Below are 20,361 nucleotides of genomic sequence, written 5' to 3'. Positions count from 1 at the left end.
TGTTAACCAAGTGTATTCGTAATATCTCAAAAGTTAAGAAGTCTTTGAAAATAAGCCAAAAGATAGCCGTGTTTTTGTAAATTTGTCTAATATATATATATATATATATATATATATATATATATATATATATATATATATATATATATATATATATATATATATATATATATATATATATATATATACGCAGCGGAGTTTTTCTCACGAAATCAAGATTTTTTAGCATATCTTGAGATTTTCCCTCGGCGAGAATTTCCCGAGAACGCGATTTCTGACGTTTTTATTTTCATTTTGCGCGCTCCCTCGCACTCTCTCGAACCGCCGCTCGTTCTCTCTCCCTCTCGCTCCGTGCTTTTCTTCTCGATTAATCTTCTCCGAGGAGGGACTCACAGAATCGAACCCTCAGAGAGAGAGAGAGAGAGAGAGAGAGATGATGAAGATAGAGGAGGTTCAATCCACCACGAAGAAGCAGAGAATCGCTACCCACACCCACATCAAAGGCCTTGGCCTCGAGGTACTTCCTTCTTCTTCCTCTTCTTTACTTTTTCCTTCTCGCTTTCTTCCTCGTTTTTTTCAAGGGGAAACAGAGGGTTTTGGGTTTCAACCGCACACGCCGCCTCCTGGGAACTCTGGTGCATTAGGGTTTATTTACGGTAACTGGTGGTACATCCAATTGGTTGTTCTGTGGTTGCCGTCATCGTCGTCCTCATTCTCATTGTTGTCCTCCGTGTTTAGTCTGCGAAGTTGTTGATGTGTGAATATGGTTTCAGCCGAATGGAAAAGCATTGCCAATGGCTTCCGGGTTCGTGGGTCAAGCTGGAGCAAGGGAGGCCGCTGGCCTTGTTGTCGACATGATCCGCCAGAAGAAGATGGCCGGCCGAGCTCTTCTGTTTGCCGGGCCGCCCGGCACGGGCAAGACGGCGTTGGCTCTTGGCATCTCTCAGGAGCTTGGTAGTAAGGTGATCTCATCCGAAGCCTCTATTTTTCTCTCTCGTTTCTCGTGTTGTTTTTTGAACACAATAAAGGTGTTCTTGTTGGTTGTTTTTGCTGCATCAATTGTTGCTTACTTTCCTTAGTTCTTGATGGGCATGAGCTTTGAAGTTTCATTCATCATTTTTCGTGTCTTTACCACCAATGCACTTATACACGATATGTTTTTTCTTTTCCCTGTTTCATGGATTGAGTGAAATTAACTAGAGCTTCCAGAATATTAGTGTCAGGCTTGGTTGGGTTGTTGGTAGGTTCAGGGAAGCCTGAAATCTGTGTGTCTTGTGCGAAATGTTGTATCGTTTTAAGGGTAATTTAACGAGTAAACGGAGTTTCAGGAATTCACCGCACGATTTTTGACTTTAATATCTTGTTTGGTCTATTGTTGGGATAAGGCGTGATCATGGTTATGATCTTGTTTGTTCTACTTCCCTAGTTCTCTGTGTATATTGTGTCGTGTTAAAGTGGGAGTTCTTGTACTCAGATGGTTACCTTTTGTAGTTTTTGAGTATTTGGAAGTGAGACTCCATAGTTTCCACTGATTCTAGTGGAATAGCTTCTACATGGATAATTTTACAATATGTTCTTGTTTGTTCATGATTTTTTGTTGGAGTGTCCTATAACGTCCAGTAACCATTTCTTGTGTATGATAGAAAATCTTATGCAAGAGCGTTTGTATGTTACAATGATGAAAGAGTAAGTACATTCAAAGAGCCAAATTGTGTTTCTTTACCTTTCGGTAGATTCCCTAATTTTTATCATTAATGTGGAAAAGTTTCTGTTACTTTCTTCTTTCTTTTAAGAAACCTAACCTTTCTCAATACCACCGAGCCTTTTCTTCATCTTAGTTATTGCTATTGCAGCCACTGAAGCAATTATTGAACTGGCTATTGTTTCTAGGATCTATCATAACAGAAAATCAAGTTTTATCAATCAAAATACATCATGTCTCCTTATTCCATCATCTGACATGTTCTTCATGTAGCATTTTGTTTCTCATCCCATTTATCTGGTTTAGACAGTTGATGACAGGTTGGTGGCTATGGGGTGCAACCATCAAAACTTGTTAAAACTTTAATAGAGAATTGACAGAGTTACATCATTTTTTTTCTAACCAACTTTGGGTGGAATTGAAGTTCAAGAATTTGAACTTTAGTTCCATTTCAGGTAGACAAATTGAAAAAGAAAAGAAATGGATTTCATTGTTCTCCAATGAACTTTGAATTCTCAAAGACAAAAAAATTGCATACATTTGCATTAAAGATGTGAAGAATCAAATATCAAAGCATGAAAAAAAGGTGGTATCACTCAGCGTCGACAAAATATCTTCGCTGAATTAAATTTTCATTAAAGCAGAGACTTAGACACAAACATGGAAGTCTGTTTAGGTCTCTGGTTACTCATTTGATTCCATATGGAAAATGTGCATAAGAAACGCTTGGCTTGGGAAATAGAATGCTGATAATTGATGTTACATGGGCACAAACAGGGTCATGGCCTAACCTGACCTCAAGCAACTGGATACTGTTTCACCATGTGTCTATCTTTATGTGCTTGATAAACAAGGATTTGGATTGGACATGCAATATCTATCCTGACCTCAATCAGCTGGATACTGTTTCACCATGTGTCTATCTTTATGTGCTTGATAAACAAGGATTGGATTGGACATTCAATATCTATCCACAAGATATACATGCATGATTGCATTCTTAATATCGGGAATATATGGTGATATTTTCAAAATATCGCGATAATAGCGCACTAATATTGCGATATTTTTAGAGATTATTTATTTATTTTAATTTTGTACTTCCTATTTTTTGTTTCTTTTATATTTTAAAACCTTTAAAACATGTTTATTTATATTTTTGAAAGAAAAATAATGCAAAATTTATTATTTTCTTAGCTTTTTTGTTGTTATTTATATTTTTTCCAATTTTTTAAACTCCCGAGATATTCCTGATATTTATCAACTTTTGAAAATCTCTCCAAGAAATACCCTCACCGAGAAATACAGGTGGCTATGGGTTAACCTGCCATTCCAATGTATAACAGTAAAAGAACAAAAGACTAATATTTTACTTCATAGTTCTTTGAGAGATGATCTATATTAAATTGCAATATCCTTTTATCCATTAATGGGGCCTTTGACACTTTATGTACACTCTAAAGAAGTGGCTGGGTGTGGGCATCTGTAAGTGTTAAGCACTTGTGTCCAGGTAAGTTAGCTGGTCATGATCTAAAGTAGCAAATCTAGTAATTATAGATTAAAATGGTCCAGGAATGAGAAAGCTCACTAAATGCAAGCAAAACCCTACAGAAAATATGATATGTATGGCTTGCATACTGTGTTAACAGAAGTAGGAACATGGACACAACACGAAGTGCAATAATCATGACTCACGAGCAATATAGAGGACATGTAATTGACTGAAAAAAACACTCATACTAGGAAAAAGAGCAAGTGAAAAAATAAAAACCATAATGAAGGGGTGAAAAATAATATGAGGGCTTCTCTTTTGTGGAGCTCCCACTATGTAGGGATTCTGCAACCAAACAGTGGTTAATTATATGCAGATTTTGACATGGGGACTAAATGTAAAGCAATAAATATGCTGACGAGCCTGTTCACCTACCATGAACTAAGTCTTTAATTGTGAAATGCAGCTTTTCCAAGCCTTCCTTTGTAGTTAATTATTGTTTTAATTCTGTTTCAGGTTCCGTTTTGCCCAATGGTGGGATCAGAAGTGTATTCATCTGAGGTTAAGAAAACAGAGGTGCTTATGGAAAACTTTAGAAGAGCTATTGGTCTTCGTATCAAGGAGAACAAGGAAGTTTATGAAGGAGAGGTATGTTTTCCTTTTGTTTTTCTTGAACAATCCATCTTTTACTTAACAGCTGCTTTGCCTGACAAATTTATGCATTAAATTTCAAATACTCATTATTTTGGTTGTCTGCTTTTGCTCTAGGTGACTGAACTTTCACCAGAAGAAGCAGAAAGTATGACGGGAGGCTATGGGAAGAGCATTAGCCATGTAATTATTGGGCTAAAAACTGTCAAGGGAACAAAACAATTGAAGCTGGATCCAACCATCTATGATGCTTTAATCAAGGAAAAGGTACCAACCTTTTGGTTTTACATTTCAAGAACTGAGTCAGAAATGGAGCTTTCAATTAGATTATCATATTATCAAAGCCATTTTGTTGATTGATATTTTGATGCATATACTTCCTTAGTGCATGTGCAATCCAATTGATATTAAGTACAAAGAATGTTCAGACTGGGACAACCAAGATATGACTTTGTCTCTTGGGCATTTGCTGTTCATTTGACAGGCAAAACATTTTCAGTTCTGGCATCTGTGACCTTAAATATCATTACAACAACAACAACAACAACTACGCCTTCATCCCAAAACAACTGGGGTCGGCGATATGAACCAAAAAAGAAAATCATTCTGGGTCTTCCACATGAATCCTTCTCCTCCAATCATTTCTATCCAATGCCATGTCCTCCGTGAGGTTCAAAGCATTCATATCCTTTCCTATCATCTCCATCCAAGTCTTCTTAGGCCTACCCCGACCTCTTTTAACTAATATATTTTCTCATTTCTCCATCCTTCTAGCTGGAACATCATTAGGCCTTTGCCGAATATGTCCAAACCACCGTAAACGATTCTCTCTCATCTTATTTTCAATGGATGCAACACCTACCTTCTTACGTATCTCCTTGTTTCAAATCTTATCTTTTATTGTATTTCCACACATCCATCTAAGCATATGCATCTCAGCTACACTCATTTTTTGAATATGATGTATCTTGGCAGCCCACCATTCCGTACCATGTAGTAAAGTAGGCCTAATTGTCGTCCTATAAAATTTTTCCTTCAACCGCAATGGCATTCTACGATCGCACAACACTCCAGTTGCATTTTTCCATTTCATCCACCCAACCTTTATCCTATGATTTACATCTCCATCAATTTCTCCATACTTTTGAATGATAGATCCCAAATATTTGAAACAATCATCCACCAGTCAAGCTTCACTATACTCCCATCACTACTTCGTTGCTTACTAAACCGACATTCTATATATTCTGTCTTACTCTTACTCAACTTAAAACCTCTTGCTTCCAATGTTCGTCTCCATAATTCTAACTTAGCATTAACCCCAACTTTAGATTGATCAATCAAAACAATATCATCAACAAACAACATACACTATGACACATTTTCTTGAATTGATATCATAAGGTCATCCATCACTATAGCAAATAGGAAAGGGCTTAATGCAGATCCTTGATGTAACCCAACCGTTATAGGAAAATTGATTGTCACCCCTCTACAAGTACAGACATTGGTTATTACTCCTTCGTACATATATTTAATTATACTAATGTACTTGAGAGAAACACCTTTCTTCATCATTGTCCAACAGAGAACATCCTTAGGTACTCTATCGTATGCCTTCTCCAAATCAATAAAAACCATATGCAAATCTTTGTTCCTCTCTCTATATCTCTCAATAAGTTGTCTAAGAAGATGTATAGCTTCCATAGTTGATCTTTCAGGCATAAAACCAAATTGATTCTCCGATATCATGACAACCTATACTCAATCACCTTCTCCCAAAGTTTCATAGTATGACTCATGAGTTTTATACCACGATAGTTTGTGCAATCTTGTATATCACCCTTATTCTTATATAGAGGCACCAAAGTACTCTTCTTTCACTCATTAGGCATCTTATTTGTCCGTCAAATCTTGTTAAAAAGATTTGTCAACCATTCTAAACCTTTCTCACCCAAGCATTTTCAAGCCTCGATAGGTATACCATCTGGGCCAACTGCCCTTCTTGATTTCATTTTCTTCAAAGCCTCTGCAATTTCTTTCTTTTGAATCTTGCGCATGAAGTCATGATTCATCTCATGAAAAGGAATGGAGAAGTCTCCAAGATCCTGAGCATGACTTCCATTAAATAGCTTATCAAAATAATCTTTTCATCTCTCCTTAATCTCCTCATCTTTGACTAAAACCCTTTGCGTTTCATCTTTGATACATCTAACCATACCCAGATCCCTCGATTTCCTATCTCTCATCTTTGCAAGCCTATAAATATCCTTCTCGCCCTCTTTGGTATCCAACTTGTCATAAACCTCCTTATATACCTTATCCCTCGTGTTTCAAATTACTTTTTTAGCTTCCTTCTTTGTTATCACATACTTCTCCAAATTCTCATTATCACGACTCTTACTTAGATTTCTATAACACTCTCTTTTAACCTTAATAGCTAATTTGACATCCTCGTTCCACCATGATGTATCCTTACCTAGCGATGCACCGCCTTTAGACTCACCCAATACCTCCTTAGCCACCTTTCTCATGCCACCCGCTATCTTATTCCACATTGATTATGAATCCTCCTCGAGACACTAATCGGCTTTCTTAGCTACCTGCTCTACAAGCATTCCTTGTTTAGCTCCTTTCAGTGCCCACCACTTAATTCTAGGATATATCCTATGTCTATCTCTTTTGCGGCATTTTCTAATTCTAAGATCTAAAATTAAGACTCTATGTTGTGTAGCTACACTTTCTCCCGATATAACTTTACAATCGATGCAACAACCCCTATCTCTCTTTCTAAGTAGAAAAAAATGTATCTGACTCCTATTAACCCCACTTTTAAATGTTATTAGGTGAGACTCCCTATTCCTAAATCAAGTGTTTGCTAAGATCATATCATAGGAAAAACCAAAATCTAAAATCCTTTCTCCACTTTCGTTTCTTTCTCCTATACCATAGCCTCCATGGATACTCTCAAATCCATCCCTACTAATGCCTACATGTCTATTAAGGTCACCGCCGATGAAAAGCTTTTCTCCATAACATATCCCTTGTACTACATTTAAATCTTCTCAAAATTGACCCTTAATGGAATCATCTAAACCTACTTGAGGTGCATAAACACTAATAATATTAATAACATCCGTACTTAATATTAATTTAGTAAGTAAAATCCTATCACCCTTCCTATGGACCTCAACTACATTATCTATAAACTCACGACTAATAACAATCCCTACTCCATTCATATTCCTATTTATTCCTATATACCAAATCTTATATCCCCAAGGTTCTATCACTTTTGCTTTTTCACCTACCCATTTGGTCTCTTGTAGACATAAAATATCCATCTTTCTCCTACACATAACATCTACTAACTCTACCAACTTACCGGTTAAAGACCCTATGCTCCAAGTGGCTAACCTAATTTTATGCTCTTGAACTATCTTCTTTACCCCCACCCGTCCAACAAAGTGAGGGAACCCTTGCCTATTTGACACCACACCCGGGCGCCGGTGTGACGCATCGCTTCTGGGTGACGACCTAGCAACCCTTGCCCATTTATCACTGCCTTCGGGCCTATAGAGCACAGTGCATCGCTCAATAGGGAACGCCCCAACGAAATTCTCATATTGGTTCATATTCATAGGGTGTGACTAAGTTTTTATGCTGGCTGTCACTGGCCTACCGCAACCCTCCTCCTTTATCCAGGCTTGGGACCGGCAGTGTATAACTAAACAATTATACACAGGCAGAGTTATCATTCTTTAAGGAAAAAATCTTGGTTGTCTGGAGTTTTTTTCCGGTTTTTATTATTGTAAAAGTGTGGAATGGACCCTTTTTGTGAAGGTTGTGACTTTCCTATAATGGTCCTTTTTTTCTGCAATGAGTAGACTTTTGCTTTCAATGGAACAAGTTCATTTTCTTTCTATCTCCTCCCCCCCCCCCCCCCATTTAGGGTCTTCAAATTTATTTATGTGGTTGTCACCTAGTGTTGCTTGCATGTTTCACCTTTGCCTCTCCTTTTTCTGGGAAAAAGGACAATGTGATCTTGATACGTAGTTTACCAATGTGCTAGGTTGACCTGTTAATAGATGGCAAACCTGTTTGATGTGTGATCTGTCCACACACACATTTGTATATGCTTGCATAAATACATGCACATGGATTGTTGTATCGCAACTTGGATCAATTATAAATTTGACTAGGCTGGGTTATTGAGTTAATTCTTGGGAAACTGGGTCAGACCCAATGATTAGAAGCTCAAATTTCAGGTGTGTGGTAGTCAGTCCACAGGGGTTAAAGCATGAGCTTTGAGGTACTCCAAGGCATAATATTTTTTTCCTTTTGGAAAGATGAAGGTTTGGAAAAGTATATACACACATCTTATGTACACATACAGAAACCTAAATACATGCATGTGTACATGGAGACATGAGTTACATATGTACCTAGGTGCATAATGTGCATGTGTGTGCCATATCAATAAGTAAAAGAGAATCTTATAAACATTTCACAGAAAGTTGTCTTTATCTTATTTGCTAGTGAAGCTGGGTTGCCAATAACCCTTGTTTGCTAGCAAAGCTGTGTTGCGAGTGACCTTTGCCAGATCATGAATAGATCAACGTGTATGTTGCATCAGAATTGTAATGGGACAGATTTCCAACATGGTGCTTTACTGTTCCACTCAAAGTATGTTTTATAACCTACCAAATGTGGCTAGTTTTCCACTGTTTCTTTATAAGTGAGGGATCACTGCATTCTGGCAGTGAAAAATATAACCTTGTTTGATTGGAGAAATGCAGCTGAATTGTAGCAGATCATGTTTTCATCTTGTTATGTGTAGCTTCATTTGTAGGCATCGTAGAAGGAGCACTGACAAGAGGCATATCAGATCGTCCCTTGTCTTGAATAAACTTTTCCATGAGAGGTTGTGGGCAGCTTATGAAAGGGCCTACCTCCTTTTATTAAATGTGTGCCTGATGCATTTTGTATATTAACTTGTCTGCCTGCTTGTAGTGCTTAAGATGTTTCCACCTAACAATCTCTCCTTAGAAAGCTTTAGCTGGTGCATTGGCCTTTGTTTGTTTTGATATGGTTTATTTAGTGCATCTGCTTGATGCTTTCTATCTTCATTTCTTCACAAGTACCTTAGAAATCTTCCATAAATATTTTTCTTTCCTATTACACTTTGAAGGTGATTCTCATCTTTTTTCTATTTTTGCTCAAGCATTTTCATACAAGGTTATAGGCACACTATGTCACATAGGTGCGGGTGCGGATGCGGCACTTTAAAAAAACTTGGGTGCGGGGAGGATATATATATATATATAATTTTTAACAGTTTTAAGTTAACACACTGTGTATTTGTGTGCATTTATGTATTTATATATATAATATAGATAAAAATGGACTTGATTAGGGTTAACTGAATCTACTTTTGGATAGAAATGGACCTCAGTGTGGTTGACTTCACCTAACATAAAGGAAGCTGTGTCCAAGTGTCACACCCGCCTGGGTGCGGGTGCGGTGCCCTGTTAGAAGAGTCCGTGTGACATAGTAGGCACATTATCTACAATGGTTTCCTCTTCTTTGATTAAATTTATACACCTGTGTGGCAGAAATAACGTATTTATTTGTTGAGGTTAGGGTTGTTTTGTGAATTAATGTTATTGTTAGGCATGTTTTGCATAACTGGAATTGGAATGTTCTAGGAATATATCATTATATTGTGTTAGACTTATCCTTGTTTGTTCTTCATTGATTCTACAATTTTATATTCGATAACATGGTGTCTCTTGTTAGGCAAAGATATGCACATGGTACATGCAGTTACACATGCACTTTGTGCATATGCATGTTGAACCTGTATAAGCATTTTTAACTACTATTAACAATCCTTTATAACTAATCTTGGTGTTTCACTTTTCCTTTTGAAGCTATGGCCTTGATGTTCCATTTTTTCTTTTTCCATGTAAAATGGTTTTTGCCTTTTTTGGTAAGTTGATATCTATCACATGCCTTGGTGAAATAATGATTATGTGCTGTAGGTGGCTGTAGGTGATGTCATCTATATAGAAGCAAATAGTGGGGCAGTTAAAAGAGTGGGCCGTAGTGATGCCTTTGCTACAGAATTTGATCTTGAAGCAGAAGAATATGTTCCATTGCCAAAAGGTGAAGTTCACAAGAAGAAGGAGATAGTGCAGGTAGTTTCCTTTTCCCTTATTGTGCTGACGTTTGTTCTAGCATTCTCTATATGTGATACATTTCTTGAATGAGTCATCTGGACAAATTGTTGAAATGCTTTGAAAGTCCAAACTGCTTGGCGTGCATCCCGGCTATGGCAATCTTGGATAAGCAATTACCCTGTGGCACTTTTTGTTTTCACTGGAAGGTTCCCTATAAAATAGCAAGCATACATTGTTTCTCTTTGTGTGGTTCTGAACATTAGTGCATTGTAGTATACAGTATACTGAATCGTTTTACCTCTTACCAGGATGTCACTTTGCATGATTTGGATGCTGCTAATGCTCGGCCACAAGGCGGACAAGATATTTTGTCTTTAATGGGCCAGATGATGAAACCTAGGAAGACAGAAATCACTGAAAAGCTTCGCCAAGAAATTAACAAGGTTCTTGCACTTGTTTCTATAATTCTCTTCATTGCTTTCTTGGTGTGTACTTTTGAATGTCATTGAATGAAGCTGTGGTTAAAAGTTTCTCTTTTCTGGATTCTGTCTTGCGTGAACTGGATCCTACCTTTATGTGACCTGTATTTTTTTGTATTGATAGGAACATGTACTGTGCTAGATAACCAAGGCTTTGGGTACCAGCCTGGGGAGCTATACGGTCATATTTATGAAAATTTTAATATGACTTGTATATAAAGGGATATGGGACGGCAGTCAAAATGGAGTATTCGAATGACATAGCCAGGGAGAGTTTGGTATTTGGCCTAGTTTTTGGGCCCCAGACTCTTCGGGGCCAGGCTCAGCTGTTCCCCCACCCCCATGTTGACAGGGACAGGTGAACATAAGGCCTGCCCCTCCAGACCCAACATAGAATACAATGCCGAGTATGTCCTGCACATCATCCACATGGTCAACATTGTGTCAATCATGGTGTTGAACTTGAACGTGTCCACATCCCATGTGGTCATAATGAGAGAGAGAGAGAGAGTACAAAACTTTTGTTGACATGAACAGGGAAAAACTATAATTAGAAATAAATATTCATTATTTGCTTGATACGATAGATTCTTTACTGTCATTTCAATGGTGTAATCAAGCTATTATATTAATTACAAAATGTGTCATGTTCAGCATCTATTCATCTTTTGAATTTGGATATACTACAAAAAAATGACACTTCATATTTTGTATGCAAATTTAAAACTCTCTCTCTCTTTCTACAACAACAACAACAACTACGCCTTCATCCCAAAACAATTGGGGTCGGCGATATGAACCAACAAAGAAAATCATTATGGGTCTTCCACATGAATCCTTCTCCTCCAATCATTTCTATCCAATGCCATGTCCTCGGTGAGGTTTAAAGCATTCATATCCTTTCTTATCACCTCCATCCATGTCTTCCTAGGCCTACCCCGACCTCTTTTAACTAATATATTTTCCCATTTCTCCATCCTTCTAACTGGAGCATCATTAGGCCTTCGTCGAATATGTCCAAACCACCGTAAACGAATCTCTCTCATCTTATTTTCAATGGGTGCAACGCCTACCTTCTTACGTATCTCCTCGTTCCGAATCTTATCTTTTATTGTATTTCCACACATCCATCTCAGCATACGCATCTCAGCTACACTCATTTTTTGAATACGATGTCTCTTGGCAGCCCAACATTCCGTACTATATAGTAAAGCGGCCTAATAGTCGTCTTATAAAACTTTCCCTTCAACCGCAATGGCATTCTACGAACGCACAACACTCCAGTTGCACTCTTCCATTTCATCCACCCAACCTTCATCCTATGATTTACATCTCCATCAATTTCTCCATACTTTTGAATGATAGATCCCAAATATTTGAAAGAATCATCCATCGGTATTTCGTGCTCACCAAGCTTCACTACACTCCCATCACTACTTCGTTGCTTACTAAATCGACATTCCATGTATTCTGTCTTACTCTTACTCAACTTAAAATCTCTTGCTTCCAATGTCTGTCTCCATAATTCTAACTTAGCATTAACCCCAGCTCTAGACTCATCAATCAATGTCTCCCTCTCTTTCTATATATATTTATATATGTGTATGTGTGTGTGTCCTCATGTCTTAATTTTTACTAAGTCAATGAACTTGTGCCCCGTATGCTTGTCAAGTCCATGTACGTGTCTCTATCTGTGTGACATGGTGAAAACTTGGATTTGACTGTTTGTTCTTGGTTCACCCACACAGACATGCCATATTTTTTGGCCTGTCTTCTGTCCAACCCATGATCATGAATGAAAATATGGATGGATAAACACTTTGTCTAATAATATAATGAACAAGGTGAAGATTATATGGCAATATAAGTTCACTCATGAAAGGCATTGGTGGCAGGTTGTTAACCGGTATATTGATGAAGGAATAGCAGAGCTGGTCCCTGGAGTGCTCTTCATTGATGAGGTCTTTCTTTTTCTTTTCTCTTACCCTTTTTCAAGTGCAGTATGTGCCATTTTCATTTCCCATGTGGACAACTCTTTGTTGTACTCTAGTTTTTAATATTTGATTAACAGGTTCACATGCTTGATATGGAATGTTTTTCATATCTTAACCGTGCCTTAGAGAGCTCTCTGTCACCTATTGTAATTCTTGCAACAAACAGGGGAATATGTAATGTAAGGTAACCAATGTTTCCTCAGCCTTTGCTTTTGTCTGCCAATATTTCCCCAGTTCATGCACAGCTGATGTCCTGCTGCTGTCTATTTGTGTCTGATGTTCAGGGGTACTGATATAAGCAGTCCACATGGCATACCTGTGGACTTATTGGACCGTTTAGTTATCATCCGGACTGAAACTTATGACCCTGCAGAAATGATACAGGTTATTGATCAGGCCTACTGATGGACTTGTAGCTACAGGCATGTTTATTAATGCTGTCTTTTGTGTTTCACTATGTTCATGATGATCGTTGCATGTTGTTGCAGATATTGGCAATCCGTGCTCAGGTTGAAGAATTGGTTATTGATGAGGATAGCCTTGCGTATCTTGGGGAAATTGGTCAGCGGGCATCTTTGAGGTTTGACCATTTTCTTTCATCTGTCTGAACCCTGGCCTGAGGCTCCTTCATAATCTTCTTAGCTTTTTCCTTTTTTCTCATACTGTTTTAGCCTCAGAACATCACTGTTCTTGTTTGTTTTTTGACTTTTCATGAGCACTGCAATACTACCTCCTAACGTTCAGGCATAGGATTTGGGCCAAACTCAATTAAGACATTACACAATGAAAAATTCACAAGTGTTTTGCCTTGCAATCAGTCTGTTGGTCCATACTATTTGTTCTCTTGGGTCAAAATTCAATACAACTCGGCTATTCCTTAGTTCAGTAGAATGATCTCCACTCAACAAAGGCAGTTCTCAACTTCTGAGATGCTTGTTGTTCTCAATAATTTGTGATTTGTGGGCACCTTTTTGTGTATAAAATTTTTGATTCATCATGTTTGCTGTCATGCTTACATTTCACTGTTTATATCCTTAGTATGTGGATTTGCAGTAGGGTTGGAAATTAGGTGTTCAGTGTTTTCTTGAGCAGATCAATATTTCTTGTCTACCAAAGTGTTTGTGGTTTGAATCCCAATTTAGGACTCAGGCTACTCAATTCAGCAGGTTTAACAGTATATTGAATTATTTGGGACTAGGACTGTTGTGGTGGTGTTAAGCGTATAGAGGATGAGTGGACCCCCCCAACCCTGCTATGCAATGTTACCTGGAACTATGCTTCTTGTGGTTAATTTTACTTAACATGATGAACATCTTGATGGCTTCATAGGAGAACTGTATGTTTATGGTTTTATTTGAATCATCAAAGAAAAAATTACTAAATAAAACTAGTATTTTCATATCTTCTGGTTTTATATATTTCATTACTAGTTCAACACTATTCTTATGTTCAAATATGTTTTATCCCCTCTTTGTAGTTCAAGCGTGTTTTACCCATTTTCAGTGTGGCTGTATCCATGTCTTTCTTTTGGGGCTTCAATTTGTCTAACATCTTGTACACGTCTAACACCAACACGAATAATAAGCGTGGGGTATGAAAGCTGCTAAGGGTTTGACAAGTCAACCTGCACCATCTTTGCCAGCATGCACTTGCACATTAACAGGTTTGAGCTGCTGAAGTTACCTGAATGTTGTAATAGGATCCTGTTCATGACCACTCCTTAATCCTGATTGAAGTGCACGTTTTTCTAGTAGTGGTGTCCTGCATGTCTTTTCAACTTGCATGAATTTTGATCCTGGTTTTGGTTGGAAAGCCCTTAAGCGATATGGTGTGCATCTGCAGGCATGCTGTTCAGTTGTTGTCACCAGCAAGTGTTGTGGCTAGAATGAATGGCAGAGAGAACATATGCAAGGTACTTTGAATCTTGTCCCCTAGAAACAATGTTACCGTATTATCTGACAGCTTATCCAATGTTCTTCAATTTGTAGACAAGAATTCCATTATTTTTATTCACAAATTATAATGTTGCATATTTTGATTATGTATAGGCTTTGTTTATGCGAGAAACCATTATAGCCTGCATAGGTCCAGACTGCAGGCTACGTTTTGCCATTTTGTATCTCTTTGCACATTTTTGATGAACTGTCGATTTGGTTTTGCCTATTGGCTGAGTATAATAAGCATTCTGGGCAATCGTGGCTGACATTTCAGTATTTGCATCTGCAACCTTAGCCTCTTTTGTTTCTTTAGTGCATTTATGCACTCTGGCATGCTATGTATTTTCAAAAAGGTTTTCTGAGAGTTGCTTGCATCATAATCTGAGGCAGGTTTGCTTTGAATTTTCTGCAAATTCTTGACGTTTTACTTTTTTGGTGTTCTAATGTGTTCTCAGGCGGACCTTGAGGAAGTGAAGTCCTTGTATCTAGATGCAAAGTCTTCAGCGAGGCTTCTACAGGAGCAACAGGATAGATACATTTCCTGAAAAAAAAATCGGCGTGCTTTCTTTTCCAATCAGATCAGAGTCCCTCATATGAACGAATGGATACATTTTTGTTCTGTATCCAGGGTCTCACGTCCCATGCTTCAATCAGCATATAGGCATCATGTGTTATTGCTATTGACCATGTTGTCACCGGGGTTGTGCCATCTTTGACGTAGACTCCAAATGGGAGAGCACATTTTAGCACTGATGCAGGTTTTGTTAAGCCTTTTTAAAGTTATTTGTCTTCCGAAGTTAGTGACTCCACCTTTTATGGCTAAAGGTGTATCTTGTTATACATGGCTAGTGGTTAAATTCAAATTACTCACTGCAGAAACATATGGTGGAAGGAGTGTATGTTTTGTTAAACAAATATGATGGCAAGCATTATGATTTCAAGGGTCTCTCTCTCTCTCTCTCTTGGTGATTAAATGAATCCTGCCCAAACACTGTCACTGGGAGAGTATGGCAGGATGATCTGGTTGAGGTTGATAATTCATTGGAACTATCAACGAATTTCTCCCTTATTGTTCTTTGTTGAAAGCCTGATGAAGCCTCCAGGCCTATATGACCACTTGCGTCGCCACCTCCGAAGCCTCAACTGCTCGTTTGATTGACAATTCTGATACTTTAATTTGGAAATCTTATAAAATGGACCACTTGAAGATTTGGGTCCTTGGAGAAAGCATTCATACTGCTCTTCACCCAATTCTCTACTGCTATAGAGGCACCCTCTCAACACCAATGTTGTCAATTGGGCATCCTTAGTCTGGTTCAACAAACCAGATTTTGCGTCAATTCCATCATACCAACTTTGAGTTTTGCCATGTTCAATCTCTTCCAGGATCTCAGACGGCTTCATCAATCTGATGTCCTCTAGAGTGTGATGACCATGATCATTTATAACAAATGATCCCCTGCTTTCCGCCACATGGGAATTGGCAAATGCCTCCAAGACAAAGGCATCTCCTGGGATGGTTGACCAGAGGGCTCTCCCTGGCTCAGCTTGGTGGAAAACTGTGAGGTACCCACCATGGTTGGGGTACCAAACAAGCTCGAAATCTTCTCCAGTTTGTAAGGCCTGGTCAGGGAGGATTGAGGGGTGGGAGAAGAGGCTTCCATGGATGAAAACAAGGGTCTTTCCTCAACTTTTACAATAGTCATTGCTGAATAGGGTGGAGCCATGTGTCCAGAGGAGAATCGATTTATATGGCTCTGGATTTGGCAGCGTGGGCCTGAATTGGATTCCTTTGAATTGAGGGATATTCAGAATCTTCAAATTACTTGAATATACCCTGATGTGTGGTGTTGGTTTCAGAAGTTTACCAAGCTGCTCAATGATTGACCAAAGTACCGTCATTAACAAAGGGATTAGGAGGGTCAAGTCCAAGGTTTTGGTCCTTGTGATTATTGGAGTTAGAGAATATTACAGAATAAATAATACAATGAAACAATTGACACAGTGACTAAGAGAAAAACTGTTCAATAAATAATGCAATGAAACATTTGGCAAGTCAAAAGTGAATGGATGCAAGAAAGCACAGATTGGTTTTCTGTGGATTGTGAACGTGAATAACTGTGCCATACAGCAAACAGCCTACTTCAACATTGACCAAGTTTTTCTTGAAGTTAAAAAACGGTGTCAGAGCTTGGTTTCAGACTTAAAATTAAATTGATAAACCAGGTGGCTATGATCTTCCAAACCAGTGAGAATAAGTCCATGCTTTCTGGATTCTATTATGAGTCCATGTATGTATGTAGACAAGCGCCGTCTGTTACCCATCTATGTGCAACCTGATGTGGGAGAGTTCTTTTCTCAGTTTCAGCGAAAACTATAAAGCCATTTTCTAATTTAACCATGAGGGAACGAGGTTCTTTTAGCTTGTTCTTCCTTAGCTAAGGTATTTTATGTGGATCTATTGGGTACTGACCAAGTTATGCTCACCACATAAAACCATTATTGGGTACTGACCAAGTTGTGCTCACCATTTAAAACCATTATTAAGTTTTCAAAATGTCGCCCCAAGGGGGGGGGGCTTGGATGCTAAACGGGCAGTCAAGGTTCAATTTCTATGGGAGTTGTCCCTCTCTGCAAGCCAATACGTACCCCGAGGGCTGGGGTCTTAGCCTCGAAGTTTTAGGCTCCCGGCACGATGACTATAAGTATGGCAGGCTGAGCCAGTGCGACCAAGTCTTCGTGCGGAATGCGATTTCTTCAGGTTATAAATCCAATAAAAGTTTTCAAAATGTCTTACTCTCTTCTCTTTGTGGAAGATGGTTCACTTTTTTTCGGACTTCATGGAAAATTCCACACTTTAGGCTGCCGCCAGTCAAAATTTTATTTAGTTTTTTAGAAAATATCATTTACAGACCTGCCTTTTGCTGATTTCCAAACGGAGACCCATTTTCTCTGAAAAAATATTTTAGGGCCCCCACGGCTCCACTCCCCTCACCTCAATCTGAAAACATGGGACTCGTTTTGGAATGGCAGATAAAAGGTGAGACCCTAATGAGAAATGTTACTTCTGTTTTTTTTTCGTGTCACCTCAGCCTTTTTTATTAACTCCGAGACCTTGACCGCCCTCGATGTTGCACTTGGTACAACCAGGATGTTTGTTTTTTGGTCACACTCCACTCCAGGGACGTAGTGAGAAGTTGACATTTGCTTTTTGGTCTCATCATCCCTTGAACTTCACTATTAATAATCTTGATTGTTTGGAGATTTCCACTCTTTATTATTAATAATTGTCTGCACAGATCAGCTGTTGGCTGTTAGTTTTCAAGATTGGTAATAACATGAGATTCTTGTGATTTTTTTCAAAAAAAAAATTCCTACTTTTTGGACAAACTTTGGTTTTCTTTTATTTTCTAAAAAGTTCTCCAAACCCTAAAAAAGAAAAAAAAACCCACAATTGATTCGAAATCTCAGGGAAACCTTCAAAACAAATTAAACTCAGAGGAATTCATCCTCCTTTGCCATAAATCATAAAAAACCAATGGAGCAAATACATAAAGCTGCTGAAATCAAATATATAGTGCAATGGTGGCTTGACAGGGGTGTTAGTAGCTAACGTGAAATAAATACATAGGAAGTGGTAACATTATGAACCTAGATGCAAGATGAGCATATATTTAGTGGCATCTTTCACCCCCCCTTTATTTTACATGGCAGACATTTCAAATTTACAAAATAAGTTATTCACAACTTTACAAAAGATCTAGGTTCCTCAGATTCTTCATGAAGTTTTCTCCAACAAGAGAGCCTGCCTTGACAAATACAGCAGGATATCCTATAGGTGCATCAAGTCATGCTTCAAATCCTTGCTCTGTATGACCTGAACAAAGCAAGGACCTACTCTATAACTTCCCTGTCCAAACATGCTGCCAAGCACAACCATCTGTAAGTGGAAAATAGGCCTTGACTCCCTTTATCTAAGACCGGCACGACAAGGATTTTTGTGCCAACCAAAAATTGCTCATAAGTGAAGCGCAGGACACAGGCTGAGAAAGAAGGAACCATGGAAGATAAGAAAGGGAGAAAATTTTGATTGGAACAATAAGGGAGAAAAAAATTCTGTGCCAATCTGTTATATTTTTTTTGACAGAGAAAGCTGGGGTTAGGCAGACCCCTACCAGTTATACAACCATACCATAGGGATTCGAACTTTCAACGTCCCAACACAAGGTGACGTGCAGTAATTGCTCCTGCCACACAAGCGGAGCCCCCGTTGGTTGATCATGTTATCGGGCGTGCATTCCGACTCCACCGGTCTAAAAATCGATTCATGCATGAAGTGCTGTCACGTATACGCAACAAGCAGTGGCATGTCCAAGGAACGTATAAACAAGAATCTTGGCAGATGCACACTCTTTCAAGTATACTCAAGGGGCTCGTTTTCAAGTATAAACAGACAACTAACAAATAGTTTTTTCAATTTTGTTTGCATGCGAGAGCAATTTTGGCTAAAAACACAAGAGATCTGGTGAACACTTGCTGGGAACAATCAACATACAAATCAAGGTCGACTCTTGACATTATCAGGTGCAGGCAGCAGCAGCCAGGGAATTCAACAGAAAGCCTGACCTAATCTTCCCAAAATAGGAGGTACAAGGTGATGAGTTTTTGGTCAAACAACTATTTTCTAAATATTTTAAGAATAAAACTACGGGGTAGACACAGCAGGACAGGCAGCCTGCAATCAGCTGATGGCCGGCTCACTGCGGACAGGCTTGGGCGGACTTTTGGGACTTAGCCTGCACAGTTGACGGGGTCACAAGCCAACCAACCTGATCCAATCCACCTGGTTCCAGGCCCATTGTTTTTTTTAACTCGGAGAAACTGCCACGTGAGGCATATTTTCTTTTTACTCGGAGAAACTGCCCCAAGGACAGAGACCTATCCGTGCTGGCTCAGCCTGCCGTAATTATGGTCGCTGTCCTGTCAGCATAAAACTCCGAGGGCTTACCTTTCGACCCCAGTGAGTCGTCAAGCTTTGGCTTACGGAGGGAGTGACGCCCATGAGTTTTGAACCTAGGCTGACCATCAAACGGCCTAGGCCCCATCCCACTTAGTCAAACCCCTTAGGTCTGACGTGAGGCATATTGACTTAGAGTACCTAATCTCAAAGAATACATTCACATATATAATTGTAAGCTCAAAGATCTCAAGCGTCCATTACACACCATTGATGTTGGCTGGTTTATGGAGAGTATTCATGTGCATTTGTTTGTTGCTTGCTTTGCTGGCCACTTGTACTAAGACGTGCTAAAGATTACCAACGGGAGCTCCGCTTGTCTGGTAGGAGCAGTTAGTGCACGTTGCAGGTTCAAAGCCCAATGGTATAGTTGTATAACTGGTAGAGGTCTGCCTAATCCCAGCTTGCCTTTCAAAAAAAAAAAAAAGACGTGCTAAAGATTGCTTAAAACATCGCTTGCAAAGCAAGTCTATGTTTCGCTATAGCATTTCTTCAAGTAGTTCCATGACTTGCGCAGGTAGGGCTGTGCAGGGGTTAGACTAGGATTAGGATATTTTGGGATTTAAGATAATCTGATTCAGACCTATTTGGACACGTTTACATGAAATCAGACTCAGCTGCATAAGTGCTTCAATCAAATCTGACTTTAATTAGTAATTCGGTACAGGTCTTTCAAACAAATCCGACAAAATGGACTCAGATTTTATTGGAAATTTAAACCCAAATGTTTTTATCACTAATGCCTTTTCAGTTTAATCGGCTGCATGAATGTAGGTAGGCTTACCTCATTTGGGAAAAACGAGCACAGTTGGAAACCATGATACTCCAGTTTCTTAGCTTGACTTGTTTCTTACAAATTATTCCATACCTTGCAAAAAAATTACACAAGAATGTTGTTGCATCATGC

At 38.8% G+C, this 20,361-nt stretch overlaps 1 protein-coding gene across 1 annotated transcript; it reads left to right on the top strand.

The window, feature by feature from the left end:
- Positions 1–317: 317 nt before the first annotated feature.
- On the top strand, positions 318–15,376 carry LOC149826845 (ruvB-like protein 1). Its single transcript, XM_090018994.1, has 12 exons — positions 318–517; positions 774–962; positions 3,711–3,842; positions 3,963–4,112; positions 9,890–10,045; positions 10,336–10,470; positions 12,402–12,467; positions 12,578–12,684; positions 12,785–12,884; positions 12,989–13,080; positions 14,343–14,412; positions 14,893–15,376. The coding sequence occupies exons 1-12, from the start codon at positions 434–436 to the stop codon at positions 14,980–14,982; spliced, it is 1,371 nt and encodes a 456-aa protein (XP_089875120.1). The 5' UTR covers positions 318–433; the 3' UTR covers positions 14,983–15,376.
- Positions 15,377–20,361: the final 4,985 nt, after the last annotated feature.

Source organism: Nuphar pumila, chromosome 10 (assembly GCF_984573655.1).
Source record: "Nuphar pumila chromosome 10, dmNupPumi1.hap1.1, whole genome shotgun sequence".
In the NCBI taxonomy this organism is placed as follows: Eukaryota; Viridiplantae; Streptophyta; class Magnoliopsida; order Nymphaeales; family Nymphaeaceae; genus Nuphar; species Nuphar pumila.
The sequence above is the reverse complement of the archived record's forward strand: the minus strand, read 5'-3'. Positions and strand labels throughout refer to the sequence as shown.